This window comes from Sminthopsis crassicaudata, chromosome 4, assembly GCF_048593235.1.
Source record: "Sminthopsis crassicaudata isolate SCR6 chromosome 4, ASM4859323v1, whole genome shotgun sequence".
NCBI lineage: Eukaryota > Metazoa > Chordata > Mammalia > Dasyuromorphia > Dasyuridae > Sminthopsis > Sminthopsis crassicaudata.
In genome coordinates, this window is record NC_133620.1 from 207,738,099 (window position 1) to 207,753,569 (window position 15,471).

General features: G+C 33.6%; 1 protein-coding gene across 1 annotated transcript in view; it reads left to right on the forward strand.

Moving 5' to 3' along the window:
* Positions 1-15,471, forward strand: part of FAXC (failed axon connections homolog, metaxin like GST domain containing) — a 70,057-nt gene that overhangs the window by 41,640 nt on the left and 12,946 nt on the right. Inside the window, exon 6 of the mRNA XM_074310232.1 lies at positions 7,571-7,687. Coding sequence (XP_074166333.1) covers positions 7,571-7,687 — 117 coding nt within the window. The remainder of the gene's footprint in view (positions 1-7,570; positions 7,688-15,471) is intronic.

The window sequence follows — 15,471 nt, forward strand, 5'->3', positions numbered from 1 at the left end:
ATTGCCTTTAAAAGCCTTCAGTTAGGCATGGTCCTTAACACCCCCACTCTGTGAATTTGTCATCCGGGGCTACTCATTGTTCCTCTCACCCATTACTGCATCTTCCATCTCTGCACCTTTGTATGACTCTCTCTACCCCCCAGGTAACTCTCCTTCCTCACTGCCACGCCTGAGGATCTCCAACCTCTCTCAGATTGAGCAAAGAGATCACTGGATTTATAGCCTGTATTTTAAAGTATTATATCTGGACTTAGGCTGAGGGCCCTGGAGTATAAAAGGAAAACATATTTCCTTTCTGTCCTTTATGGTACCTTGATGTTTTAGCTAGGTTGGCTTGTCCAGAAGGTTAGGAGACATGACTTGGATAGAGAGTTGGCTTTGGAATTATTAAGATGTGGATTTGAATATACCTTGTATTCTGTGAATAAATCTACAAACACTTATTAAATTACTACTTTGAATTAACCATTATACAATGTGCTGAAAATACAAATACTGTAAATGAAAATCTTTCCTCTCAAGGATTTTTATGTTGTAATATAGGGGGGCAGCAAATAAGTATATTCACAAAAACAATCAATGCAAATAGGTTACAAAGTCAAAAGAAGGTGATTCCAGGAAAATACATCCTCTTTCCAGGAGGAAGGATACTAGAACCCAGCTGAGTAGTCATATAGTAAAGGTGCTTAATTTAATCCTTAATGCAGATAAACCTTTGGGAAAAAGATAATCCTATATGATAGTAAAATTGTTTGGATCCTTGTAGCACTGGAGGATATTGGCATTGAGCCCAGTCTTTTAGGACCCTGCTGAGACTGAACCCACTGGTTTCATGTTACACTTCAGGGATACTCTCTACAAAGCCCCTTGGCAGAGAAGATTGCTTTCTATGTTCATTGCTGCCATCAATATTAGCTGGAACATGACATTTATTTCATTCATTTTAACAAAAACTCAACAAAGGTACTCTTCTGAGATGCTGGCGAGCCAGGGAGCCCTATTTAACCACAGAGTGAGGAAGAATCTTGACAGCTATACTATAATTTTTATTCTGCTTACGGAGTTTTTTTAAGCTTTCGGCTCCAATGGGGAATGAAACAGGTTTTCATTGTATGGCCCATTTGCAGAGCATCTTTATTTGTTTTCTTTTTTTGAGCTTCAGGGTTCCAGTTCCATAGGTATATATGTATTGAAATAAAAATTCACAAATTGGTAACCTTGTCTGGTTAATTTATTTAATTTATTAATTTATTAATTAGTATCATAAATTTTAGGCCATAAGAGACCTTAGTGACCATGTAGTCCAACCTCCTCATTTCTTTTTCTTTTCTTTTTGTAAATGGTATTTTATTTTTCCCAAATACATATAAAGATAGTTTCCAACATTTATTTTTTTATAAGATTTTGAGTTTCAAATTCTTTTCCTCACCTTCCTCACCTTCCTTTTCCCAAGATGGCAAACAATCTGATATTGAAAATAAGGAAACTGAGTCCAGAAAAGTAATTAAGCAATGACTTATAAATGGTTAAAACATTTATTAAACATTTAATATGAACTAAGAAAACACTGTCCCTGCTTCCAAGGAGTATGCATTCCAATGGGGAGATAACACATGGAAGGTTTCAGCTGCAAGTAAGATGGGAACATACCATGGTCCTTAGTATGTACAGCAACAAAGTAGATTGTAGCACCTCTTCTTTATTTTCCTTCTCTATGTGTTAAGTATAGAAGACCAGAGAGTGAAAGAACACAATGTTGTTTGGAGACATGTGAAATTGTTCTCCATTTAAATATTTTTATGTTGGCTTTTATACGGGCTTAAATTCACTAGATAGGTTATCTAGGCTGTTCTGAAAAGGCAGTAAATTTAAATGAGGAGGAGCTAGGGGTCCTAAAATATCATTCTATTTATTTGCGGTTTGCTTCTTAGTGAGTCCTATTGTAGCAGAGAGAACTGAAATGGCTGCAAAGATCAGTAGGAACATAATTAAGCATTAATGGGATGGAAAGTTCCCTTGTTTCCAATAAAGTGAGATCTATCTGTGAGGTTGAGGGTCATGGGAAATGGACATTTTTTTTCCCCTGATAATATATCCACATAGTAATGTCTATTTATAACTTGGAACATGATAAGAAAGGATACAAATGATTCAGGTTTAGGAAAGAGTTGCAATTGTGTATATAATTTAATGTGAACAAAATTATCATTACTTTTTAAGTTCTTTGTGTCTCAGACTCCCCAAATGGTCTTGAGAAGCACTTTTTGCTCTTCATTTGCATTATTAGAAAAGGAGAGTGTGATGTCTATGCTAGCATTACTGGAATTGTTTATAAGTCATGTTGATATCCAGAAACAAGATTCAGTCTGTCAGTAAAAAACATTATTATTGATTTTTATTTAATAGGTTAATGGAAAAGAACTTAGGTCCTTGAAAAATCTGATTCTATTTCTCATTGATGTGTCTCTTCAGATCCCAATAATGGAAAGAATTTTCTGACTTCCTCCCTCCAATTCTAGCATCTCATGTTTGGTTCACTGAACTACTCTGTCTGCTAATTGGAACACTTGGGACTGTAGCCAGAGGACAGAAATGGAGCTTATGTAGCTGGAAGTGACCAGGCAGCGGAGAGATCTGAGAATTTATTTTTATAAGTACCTTCAGTTCTCTGCAAAGTTTCCTCCCACTTTGGCAAGCATATCCTAAGAACTATTTATCTGATTTTGGTATGACTGTGGAAAATTTGTATTTATCAGAGGCAGATTCTGAATTGTAAAAGTATGTCATTAATGGTTTTAAAAGAATTAAAAAGTAGTATTGCATACAAACAGACATGTACAAGTTATGGGTATCTCTCATCAAATCTAATTCTCATTTATTTGTATTCATATTTTGATCCAGACCTGCGATTTTATTGGTATGAGAAATGCTAGTGAAAAAACTCCTACTAATAGTGTTTGTCATCTGCTCTGCAATTACATGTCTCAGAGAACTTCCTGAAAGCATTAGAGAATTGCCTACAGTCACACAGTCAGTCTTTTTATGATTGCTTTTAATATAAATACATACATATATATTTTCAAAAGAAGTTTTTTCTTTTATCATATATATTACATATTGTATGTTGTTGACAATATCTACCTATAATATGGATATTATATCAATATATAACACATATTTATATCCATGTATATTACATCTCTATTTTTTTTGTTTTGGCCTACTTTTGGAATTGCTATAGTGAGGAGTGTGTGGTTTTTAACATCCCAAGCTTCCTACCTCTAAACTCATCTAGGATAAAACACACATAATGTCATCTGTCTGAGGTGTCATCTGACTGTTGTTAATCATTACCCTAATTTATCAAATGCCTCCTTTTATAGGTAGGAATCCACCACTATAAGGAAATGTGAAGAGGTAGAATGCAATGGACATGGATGAAGGACAATGGGCAGATCATTTTCTGTGTAGTTTTTATAAAGGACCTATTGTAATAGAATTCTCTAAAGCACTTAAGCCTTTATTTGTTGTAACTGGTAGTCTGGAGTGTTGGATCTGGAAAAGAAAACTCAAGTTCAAATGCCACCTTGAATATTTACTTGCTGTATGATTCCTGCCAAAACATTTAACCTTTGCATCATTTTCTTTATTGTAAAATGGGACTGATAATCTCACCTCTCTTTTTTATGTGGATCAAATGAGATAACACTTACAAAGCTTAAAGCACTATATAGATGTTTGTTATTATTATTATTATTACAGATGCTACTTATAAGCATCCAAAGAATGAAAATTCCCTTTAGTGGCAGCCTACACTTGTTAGCCCATCAAAAACAGTGTTAATAAATTAAAGGAAAGGTCAAATAGCCCCCTTTCTTAGCTCAGCAGTCAGAACCTTGTCTCCATCAATTATCTCTCTGTAGTCAAGATACAATTTCAGTTCCTTATATTCTGCAGTTCTAATCCATCCTTCACCTGCCTACGAGATTAATGTTAATTTCATTCAGGTAGTAAGACATGGTTCCTTAGAGTGCTTAATTATATTGAGCAATGAAAAGATACCTCTATTTAGAAATTTGATGACCAATATAATACAAGAAAGCAACATGATAGAGTGGATAGAGTGCTGGATAGTCAGGAAGATCTGAGTTCAAATATCACTTCTGACATTTAATCGATGATGTACAAGATTTTCATAATAATTTATATAGTTCTTTATGGGTTTAAGAACATTTTATGCTTATCATGGGATCAGAAATTTTGGGGATGCAAAAAGATTTTAAAGAAGGGAAAGGGACCTGTATGTGCAAGAATGTTTGTGGCAGCCCTTTTTGTAGTGGCCAGAAACTGAAAACTGAGTGAATACCTATCAATTGGAGATTGGCTGAATAAATTGTGGTAGGTGAATATTATGGAATATTATTGTTCTGTAAGAAATGACCAGCAGGATGATTTCAGAAAGAGAGTTACATGAATTACTTACATGATGCTGAGTGAAATGAGCAGGACCAGGAGATCATTATATACTTTAACAACAATACTATATGATGATCAATTCTGATGGATGAGGCCCTCTTCAACAATGAGATGAACCAAATCAGTTCCAATAGAGCAGTAATGAACTGAACCAGGTACACCCAGTGAAAGAACTCTGGGACATGACTATGAACCACTACATAGAATTCTCAATCCCTTTATTTTTGTCCACCTGCATTTTTTATTTCCTTCACAGGCTAATTGTACACTATTTCAAAGTCCAATTCTTTTTGTATAGCAAAATAATTGTTTGGACATGTATACATATATTGTACTTAACTTATACTTTAACATATTTAGCATGTATTGGTCCACTGCCATCTGGAGGAAAGGGTGGGAGGAAGGAAGGGAAAAGTTGGAACAAAAGGTTTTACAATTGTCAATGCTGAAAAATTTCCCATGCATATATCTTGTAAATAAAAAGCTATAATAAACAAAAAATTAATAAAAAAATTGGGGGGATGAAGAATGTTAAATGACTTGTTCAAGTCATATATTTAGTAATTAGGAGATGTTGGACTTGTATTCAGGTCATGTCTCCAAGGAAGGCCCTTTAGTTTTTTCATTGCATGACACTTACCTCTCCAGATAGGTGGAGAGAAATAAGGAGAACATTCCTACTGGGAGAAACAGTTGAGGCTCAATTGAGACTCAATAATTTGGGGCCTTCACTTCTAAGATAAAAATTCTGTTTTTAAAAATTTTTTGTGGGAAATGGAGAACTGTTGAAGATTTTTGAAATGATGAAAAGAGTATTTAGGATAGTAATGTACAGAGGACTCTTCTATGGTTCTTTTCTTGATTCTTTATCAGACTGTGACGATAACGCTGGGCTCATGAGAATTATTCTAGCAGGACAGGAGCTCAGTCTCCTTTGAGCCTATTCTTACTGAGGCAGAAAGGCTTTGAACCCATCAAGGATTATATCAAGGTGATCTGAGAAGGATAGGAACTTCATCCTCAGGTGGTTAGTTAATGATGTTTAAAAAGGTTTAAAAGACAGTTCCTGGGTAATTTAATCATTTTGTTAATAAGGCTAGCAGTTTATTAATAAAAGTATGGTTATTTGGCCATCTCTCTTAGACCAAAAACAATTATGAAAGTGTGACTCAAGAGTTTATATATTTTTCTGATGAGGAGCTGATATCACTTCATCATCATGTCACCCTAAGAAAAAATATCTCTATGCCAGACTATTACCAACTATACCAGACCACCCTCAGCTATATTAGATTACTCCTAGTCTTGGTCCATCTTGACAAAAAGGATCTGGCTTCACCATCCTGAATGAAATTCTTTATAAAGTTGGATGGGGTCTGACCAAGATCTGGTGAGTCAACACATTCTCATTAACAGTAATGTCCTTTGGACTGAATTTTTAAAGGATTGCAAAAGAAAGAGAGAACTCTGAATCTTTCCCAAATTATTAGTTATCAATAATCATTTCTCACATTTACTAGGTAATAATGTTTTTTTCTGGTTACATCAATTCATAGTGACCTATAGAGGCACAGACACTTTTTAGAGTGTTTTTGCTGATCAATCTTGAGTACTTGAAGTATTGTAGGACATGTACAGAAAGGCTTAAAATATAAAGAAGTTGGAGATAAGAAGAAAGAAGTTTTTTTTTTTTTAAACAATAAGAATTTATTAGTAGCCTAGGTATGAAGAATGAGAGACGGCATCAGCAGGGTAATGGTAGCAATGTAAAGGAAGACTATTAACCATACATTGCAGAATTTCCTTAAATTAGAAAGGCTTATTCTTTTAATAATAAGGACAAGGACTAGTTTTCATTGATATAAGGAACTCTTTTTTTTTTTTTTTTTTTTTTTTTTTGTCTAGGGACATTTATTGTAGGGTCAAATAGTGATATAAGGAACTCTTGATATAGGAAACTCTATCTGCAATTCATAGTTTGTGAGGTTCCTAAGGTTAAGTGATTCATTTGGTCATTCAACTAATAATTATCAGAGGCAGGAGTAGAATCTGTCTTCTTGGCTTTGAGACCAGCTCCATATATTCATTATGCCATACTGCCTTTCCTATTTAAGAGATTGATCACATAAGTTGTCTGTATGGTGTGTGTGTGTGTGTGTGTGTGTGTGTGTGTGTGTGTGTGTGTGTGTGTGTGTGTGTGAACTTCCTACAGTATATCATAAAAGTCCTCTATTTGGAGTTTTTTCTCAAGGAGCCCCCAAAAACAAGTGTTAGAAGGTGATTCAAGATGACTGTAACTTATGTAAAACTGGGGTGATATTTTGCGAAAGTTTTTGGCTTTGGCTTAGATTTAAATTTTTTGTAGTATACTGCTGTAATACATGCAATACTTTCATTTCTATCAGAATCTTTTGGGCTTTTGTTACCTGAGAGAGATTTTTTCTTTATGTTTCTTCTGGCAAGATGAGTCAGAGTCATAACTAGAATTTTTTGCCCAGGGTGAACTTTACAAAATGTTCTGTGCATTCTTACATTTATTTCACTTTGGTTTGAGGAAGAGGGAGGGAAAATTGCTAACAGATCAATCCATACAACATAATAATTTCAGAAGTGTGGGGATAAAGAGGGAGAGGAAATGGTATCCATTTAGTAACCTCTGATTTTGATTAAATTTTCTTGCTATCTATGCAAACCCTGCTTGCCCCCACTCTAATTTTAGTTACATAACTAACTATAAGATTGTTAGAATTTGAAGAAAATAATTTTTCATAGAGACATTATTGTTAGCATTTCTTATTCTATTTAGCTAAAGTTCTCACCCATTGGTGTGGACTCAATTTAGTTTTTAGAGTTATTATCATATTTAATTGTATTCAAGCACTATAGTATTATTTTGTTTGCTTGGCTTTTCTTCCTCATAATTTTATATCTGTTATTTTTTAAAAGAAAAGATGAATGATTTTTGACCATAAGTTAATAAAATATGAAATACAATGGAAGCCCTTTTTTAAAGAATGGCTTAAGATATTGTCATTAAGATTATCTGAGAAAAACAGAGACTGGCTCTGCTCACTTTACTTTTTCATTATTGTAGGTGATAAAAAATACATCATGGGACCAAAATTTTCCACTCTTGATGCCACTGTCTTTGGACACTTGGCACAGGCAATGTGGACCTTACCAGGGACAAGACCTGAGAGACTAATCAAAGGTAAGCATTGAAAACTTTTTGTGTGGGAAATTATTTTTTTATCTTATTGAAAATATGCTTGTCAAATTCAATATAAATGTCTGTGGGTTTGATATAGCTTTTTGGAAAGCATCACTTCACAGCTAAGGGATCACTGACACGTCTATGAACATGCTAGGACACTTCTATCAGATAAAATATTAATTTAGTAACATATCTATTGAAAATGTGTCATAAAATAAAAATAAAACTTAACAATAATCTTGAATCCATAAAATGAATTATTGTTAGTTGATTACCTTGGCCCAATGTATAGGCTCTGAACTCCCACTAGGCTTTAAGCTGTTTTGATAGGGACAGACATAATCATTTCTCTACTCATCAGGAGATTAATCTTTTTATATAATGATCAACTGTGATGGATGTGATTCTTTTCAAGAATGAAATGATTTAGATCAAATCTTGTGACGGAGAGAACCATCTACATGCAGAGTGAGGTCTATTGGGATTGAATGTGAATCACAACATAGTATTTTTATCTTTTTTTTTGAAGTTGTTTGCTTGTTTTTTTTTTTCTTTCTTCATTTTCCCCCTTTTGATCTGATTTTTCTTATGTAGCTAATAAATGTGGATATGTTTAGAAGAATTGTATATGTTAACCTATATTAGATTACTTGCTATCTGGGTGAGAGGGAGGAAGGAAGAAAAATTTAGAACACAAGGTTTTGAAAGGGTGAATGTTGAAAATTATTTTTTGCATGTATTTTGAAAATAAAAGCTATTATTATTTCAAAAAGATTAATCTTCTTTCTACCTCTGTCTACTAAGAAGTTGGGATACTTACTAGTTTCTGCTACTGTTTTATAAATCAAATCAGGCAATTTCTAACTCTAAACTTACCTAAATGGAAGAAAAATCAAAAATCCCAAAGAGATTGAATGAAATCAACTTTACTCCTTATAGTCAAACTAGATGAAGTTCTTTTGGATGTGTGACCTAAAACTAGGAAGTGAAGCTATAATTCAGTTCTACTCCCAAGTGTGGCAGAATTTCTTGTTCAAAGCTCCAGTCTTCTTGATCTTATTTGTCCTTCTCTCTCTAAGAGAATTGTGACTTCAGGAAGGTGATGCCATTCATGACTTGCAGGTGAACAGGATTTAGGTGAGACAGTGCTGTGCAAAGCCACCAATCTCACTCTCTCCTTCAGAACCATCTGGCTCCAGTAGTAAGATACAAATCAGGATGATTGGAAATGGTCCTGGATACATGGGAGGCTTGGGTTGTTTAAGCTAAAGCCAGGTCTCATTCATTAAATGATTAAAGCTAGATAAGAAGAAATGAAAGAAAAACTTGTCTCTTTTACCTCATCAAAGAAAAAAAAATCAACCTGGGAGGGGAAGATCTTTAAGGTTTCTGGACAAAGCAGAAACAATTGCTATTTACATTCACTCTGAGCCATGAGAACCCAAACAGTGACCAAATGAGGCTTGGGTTGGATCCTATTGTTGGACAATTAATGAGAGCCAGAGTGATTTGGGTTTAAGGCATGGTTCTTTTAAAAAAAAAAAAGATATTTAGGCCTAAAATTCTAAGGTATCTTGCTAGGCTTCAGTGATCAAAATTTATATGTCTTTGGATAAAGCACTTGTAGATAAGGGTATATGATTCTCTGTGTGGACAGGAGAGAAGGGATGGAGACAAGGAGTGAAGGAGGAAGGAAAAGAAGGGAGGAAAGGAAAAAGAAAAGAAGAAAATGTGAAAGGGAGGGAGGGAGGATCTTTGTTGCCCAACTGGAACTGACCAGCCACTCTAGGCCATTTATGAATGGGGACAAGTTTGAATCTGTTAAGAATGAGAAAACCACTATCTAGTCCATGGATCTCTTCATTAACTTAATCAGATCAAGAAGATCCTAATCTTTAATCTTTATTTCATACCTTCAGTTCATGATTCCTTGGGGAGCATTTCTATACTAATCTGATCAAAGTGGGGAAGGGAAACTCTTTTTGCCTTCTCTAAGAATTAGTTGCCAAGTGTGACAAAATACCAAAAAATATGGAGCTGAGAGCATCTCATAATGCTGCCCACCATATTGTAATAATAGTTGTCTTTAGATTCAATTTGCAAAAACAGAAACAAAGTTTAAATTTTATCAGTGCCATTTCAGTAAGTTTTCTAGTAAATAACAGCTTCAGGTCTTCTGACTCTAAGTCTGGTTCCATCCCATCCCTTTCTGTTTCCTTATCTGAAAAATAAGTGCATTGAACTAGCTTATTTTTAAGTTGTCTTCTAGCTCTCTAACTACCTGCTCTTTACAATCTTGTTAACACTTGCCTGCGTTTGTTACAAAAGTGACTTCTCAATTCCCTAGTAGAATAATTAGTTTTCCATACTCAGATTTTTTTTTTGACTTTTGACTCTTGAGTAGAACATCTCAGCAGGTTGCAGCTGATAAATCTCACATGGATGGATGTCTCTTTGAAAACAATAGTAAATACATATGGTTAAAACAGAATCATAGGATCTTAGAAATCATAGATCACACAACCATAAAAGTAGAAGCAGCAAGAGGCAGTTATGTTGTGCAGGGTAAAGCAAGCTCAAATCTAGACTGATATGGATGTGACCCTGAGCAAGTAACTTAACTGCTACCTGCCTCATTTTTCTCCTCTGTAAAATAGGAATAATAATAATAGCACCTACACCAGGGCTGTTGTGAAGATCAAATGAAATAATATTTGTAGAGGGCTTTGTAAACCTTAAAGAGCTACATCAATGCTAGCCATTATTATTATTATTAGACTTGTAAGGAGCCTTAGAGATCATCTCATTGAAAGAGAGAAATAACTATTTATAAAGCACCTACTATGTGCCAGATACCAAAGTGCTTTACAAATATTATCTCACTTAATAATAACTAACATTCATATAGCCCTGACTGTGTGGCAAGCACTGTACTAAGTACTTTTTCACTTATCTCATTTGATCCTTAAAACAACCCTTGGAGGTTAGTGCTGTTATCCTCATTTTACATGGAAGAAATTGAAGGAGAGAGAATTTAAATGACTTTCTTGGTGTTACTGTATGAAATTTATCTAAAAATAAGCATGCCAATTCATCAGAAAAGTTCTTTACAGGAGATATTTGTTTTAATTGGCATACTACTTTTCAGGGATGTTGTAAGGATCAAATGGGACATCAGTAAAGCTCAGTGTGAGGAATATAGGAGGTGCTGTATAGACATTAGCAATTAGCTGCTACTCATACAAAAATTCTAATATACATAAAGGAAACAGACACTAAATACAGAAAGGTAAAGGCTTTCTACTGACAGAATTTTGATTTTTTTATGACCTTGGAGCCTACATTCCCCAAGGACAGCCAGACATGGCCCCTGCAGCCTCGAAAGAGAAAACTTTTGGACACTGGTTTGAAATTCCTAAATTTTTAAATGGACTGGCCTTCAAGAAGAGAGGACTCTAAGCCACTATTCTTTGATATTCTTGTCTCTTTATATCTCAGACCTTCCAACACATTTAAGCCTGTGGAACTTCTAGGACAAAAATTGAGTAATGTCACTTATAGTAGAGAGGGAAAGGAATATAGAACTTTAGTTTTGTCACTTTCTTCTTTGGAACTCTGGACAATCCACTTAAGCTCTCTGGGTCTCAGTTTTTATCTGTCAAATAAGGAAACTGGACTACATGACCATTAAGGTCCTTTCTAGCTCTTTGTCTATATTCCTGTAATCCTGGCATTGGCCAAGTCCCACCCTTCTACTGGGCCCAAAAGGATTAAATTTTTTTGATTGATTTTTCTTAGATGCTAAATAGTTCTCCCTTCTTCATTTTTCCTCTGTGTTGCTAGGCAACTCTACCATAAGAAAATAGGGGTAAAGAAAAGATATGAAAAGCTCATATTTTATATGTCCATCAGTAATACCTATGTTTCCCTGGAGGAAAAGAATCAATGGAGATTAAAGAAAAATCCTATCCCTTTCACTGAACGCTATTTTCTCATATAGTAGTGCAATTCCATCAAGTACCTACAATTCTTTAATTTCACTCTTTCCTACATACTTCATATGTATATTGTATTTATTTGTGTACATATGATGTCCCCCCAAAAATGTAAACTCCTAGAGGTTACACACTATCTTTTTTTCCTTAATAATAGGGCCTTTTTAATGATTGTTGAATTTAAAAATTGATAACACACTCTGGGAACAAGGAGCATTTTATAAGTGTTCCAGCCTAGCTGCCTGAATTACCTACTTTTCTATTGATGATTTAAGCAATAATCACCTCCTGGAGGAAACATTTTTCCCCCTTAGACTTCTAAATAATCAAAATAATTTAAAACTCACACCTCCTCTATCTCCACCCTATATAACACATAATATGGTAATTGATCCTTAAACTATTTAGAGCCTGTACCATTCCACTACTCACAGCCATATAGGACCACATGAAGAATATTGGTATGAAAAAGCTGAGCCTGTTTTTTTCGGAAAACTTTTAAGATCATTAAAATGATCTTCTAATTTTTCAAAGATAATCCAACCCCTTCCCCTCCTTTTCAATTCTAGATCCAACTCATTATCTACTTGCAATCTCTCTTCAAGAGGTTGTCCTCTTGAAGAGCTGTATATCATAACCTTGATAACAATGATTATTTATCCACCTAGTCTTTTCTGTGTGGATTGTTAGCCAATCTCTTTTGAATGATTTTGGATCTCTTTTGGAGGCTATCCAATATTCTTATGCTCTGCAATTTGTCTCCTTGTCTCCTAATTTAACTGAAAGTACTCCCTACAAAGTTAATATTAGCAAAGTTGCCAGTCATTCAAACTCTCCTGGTACTTATAAGTAGGTGCATGGTAGTTATCTCTAAAGTGAAAGCCAATAAATATTTGAAGCTTGCACTGCAGAGTGATAATGATTCCTGCCCAAAACCAGTCTCATTTTGCTATGGTCACTCTTTGTGTTTGTCTTCCCAATGTTCTTGGGCATTTTTACTCAACAACAAATTCAGTTCAATAGAAAATGTGAAAACAAACATTTAAAAAGAGATTTATTCAAGTTGAAGTTAAACATTATATATATATATACATATATATATATATATATATATATATATATATATATATATATATATATATATATATACATAGTAAACACTTAATAAACATTTAATTAATTGATTTGCCTAAACAAACAGATGAAGTATTTTCTCCCCCATTTCCTTTGTGGGACAAATGAACCATGGTTTCTTTAAGAGAGGATAAAATACCTGGGACTGCAAAATTGAAATTCCAGTAAACCAAGAGAAAAGCATTTTCTTTTTAAGTAGCATTTTTTCATGATATTTATACACAAAATTAAAGAATATAAGTTGAAACATTAAAAAAGTTAAATTAAAAATTAAAAAAAATTAAGGAATTGGGTCTTTTTTGGGATCATAGACTTTGGAACTGGTAGAGAACTGAGACATCATCTCATCTAGACTAATTCTTTCATCCTGAATTAAGAAACCATACCCCAGAAAGGGACAACATGGTAGTAAAAAGCTCCATGGATTTGGAGTTAGAGAAAATATATTCAAATTCCACTTCTTTCCTGTGTGGCCAAGTGTGTCACTTATTCTATCTGAGCTTCTGTTTTCCTTGTCTGTAAATTGAAGGGATTGGACTAGATTGTTTCTAGAGTGCCTTCTTTTTATTTATGCTCTTATGAGGGAAAGTTACTTATTTAAAGTCACACATGTTATAAAAATCAAAGGAAGAATTTGAATCTATTTTCTTTGACTCAGTATAATTTCTCTTTCCACTACATAGTGATTTCTTTCTGTGATAAAACCATCCACCCAATAATCAGGACAGTGAGAAGAAATTGCCAAATTCATCATGTATTTTTGTATGCTTCTATTCTAATGACCTATCAAAAACTTTTAGACATATATTATCTTATGAAAATATTTGATTAATATTTTATTAATTAATATCTGAGTGAAGGTTGTAAAATTCAGATTTTCTAGTAAAATATCAAGAGTTTTCATTTGCCTATAATTTAGGAAGTACATTTTAAAGAATATAAAATGATTGGTTGGGGAATAAAATATAAACAAAACCAAAACTGATACAGAAGCACTTATCTTTTGCTTTTTAGACCCTAAAAATATTCCTAAGAGGGAAAAAGGCCATGAGAGTATATATAACTATTTGAACTAAAATAATAATAATAATATATTTATACTGTCTATTTCTATTTTTGAATTACAATTTATATAATTATAATATTAAATATTACAAATTAAAATATTATCTTTATTTTTACAAATGAGGAAACAGGCTCAGGGACTTTAAGGCCATTTAAGGTCTGTAGTCTACTTGTCTGTAGTCTAGTCCTTCAGCTAGTAAGAATCAGAGGTAGCTGCTGAGTTTATGTCTTGCTTGACTCTATGTCTAGTATTATCTATCCACTGTGTATCTCTTTTTTGAAAGCATTTAACACAATGCCTGGCACATTGTAGCTGCTATGTAAATGATTATGCCCTTCCTTTACCTTCTTCTAATAGGGCTTATTGCCCAAATAGATTACTAACTAGTCTAAGTTTTACTCTGTCATCAATGATTTGATTTCATCAGTCAGAAAATTGTGTTTGGGCCTGAAAAGCAGCATAAGTTAATAGGAGATACATAATTCAGGAAAGTTTTATAGAACTATTGGATTTTAATACTTGAGAAGTCCTTAGAAATTATTTCTAGAGAGAAATGACTTTCTATGGTTAGAGAGCAAAGATTTTCTTTGTTGTATTTTTGCAATTATAATTTATTGGAAATGAAATGATATAGTATGAACAAATTTGCTGACATATAATGTATTTCTCTTTGAAGTTGTTATGTTCAAAATCAATGATGAAAAATACTTATAAAATAAAAAAAAAATTAAATAAAAAAAAAAGAAAATCAATGATGAAAAACCACATAGAAATTCAATTTGTTAGAAATAATTAGAATAATAGTCACTTACATTTGGGCCATTGTTTGATCTTGGAGGGCATTTTATAAACAGTTTTGAAAGAAAATGAGACACATGGGGTAGTGTAGTGAATAAAGAGTTGACCTCAGAGAGAAAAGACATGGATTTAAACTCTGGTTATCAGTTCACTCAGACAACAAACATTTATCAAGCAGTCATTGTGTGCCAAGCACAAACAATGTTAATTGTTGAAGATACATGTAAACAAAAAAAACTTTATTTATGTATGACCTGAAATATTCTCTAAGACTAAGTTTCAGAGAAAGTACTGACCATGCTTTTCCTCCTTAGGAGTATTCCCTAAAAATGAAATCACTCATTCAGTTTAAAAAATGGATTTTTACAAGGTAAAATTAGATATAAAGAAGATTTTTGAAAGCAGAGGGTTTCTAAAAATTAAAATCTCTTATTTAGAGAAACTAAGACACTAGACATCTATGAAATACATAGATACATCACATCAGAACATAAAAACTTGATGAATTCAGGAAGTAGGTGAGATGGCTTCTTAACTATCCTTTTATAGTCCAGTGATTTTCTCAAAATAGAAGAAAGGATACTATGGTATAGTGATGATGACTGAAATTGTGACACAACTCCTGCTTCTCTCTACAATTATTCCTCTCACCCCTCCTGGGGTAGAGAGACCTTTAAAATTACTTACCTCAGACCCAGCAGGGAGCATTTGAGAAACTGGTAAAATCTGAATATTTATAGCCTTTAGGGCATTGCTTTGTACCATTAGAATGGTGTCATTCTTTAGAA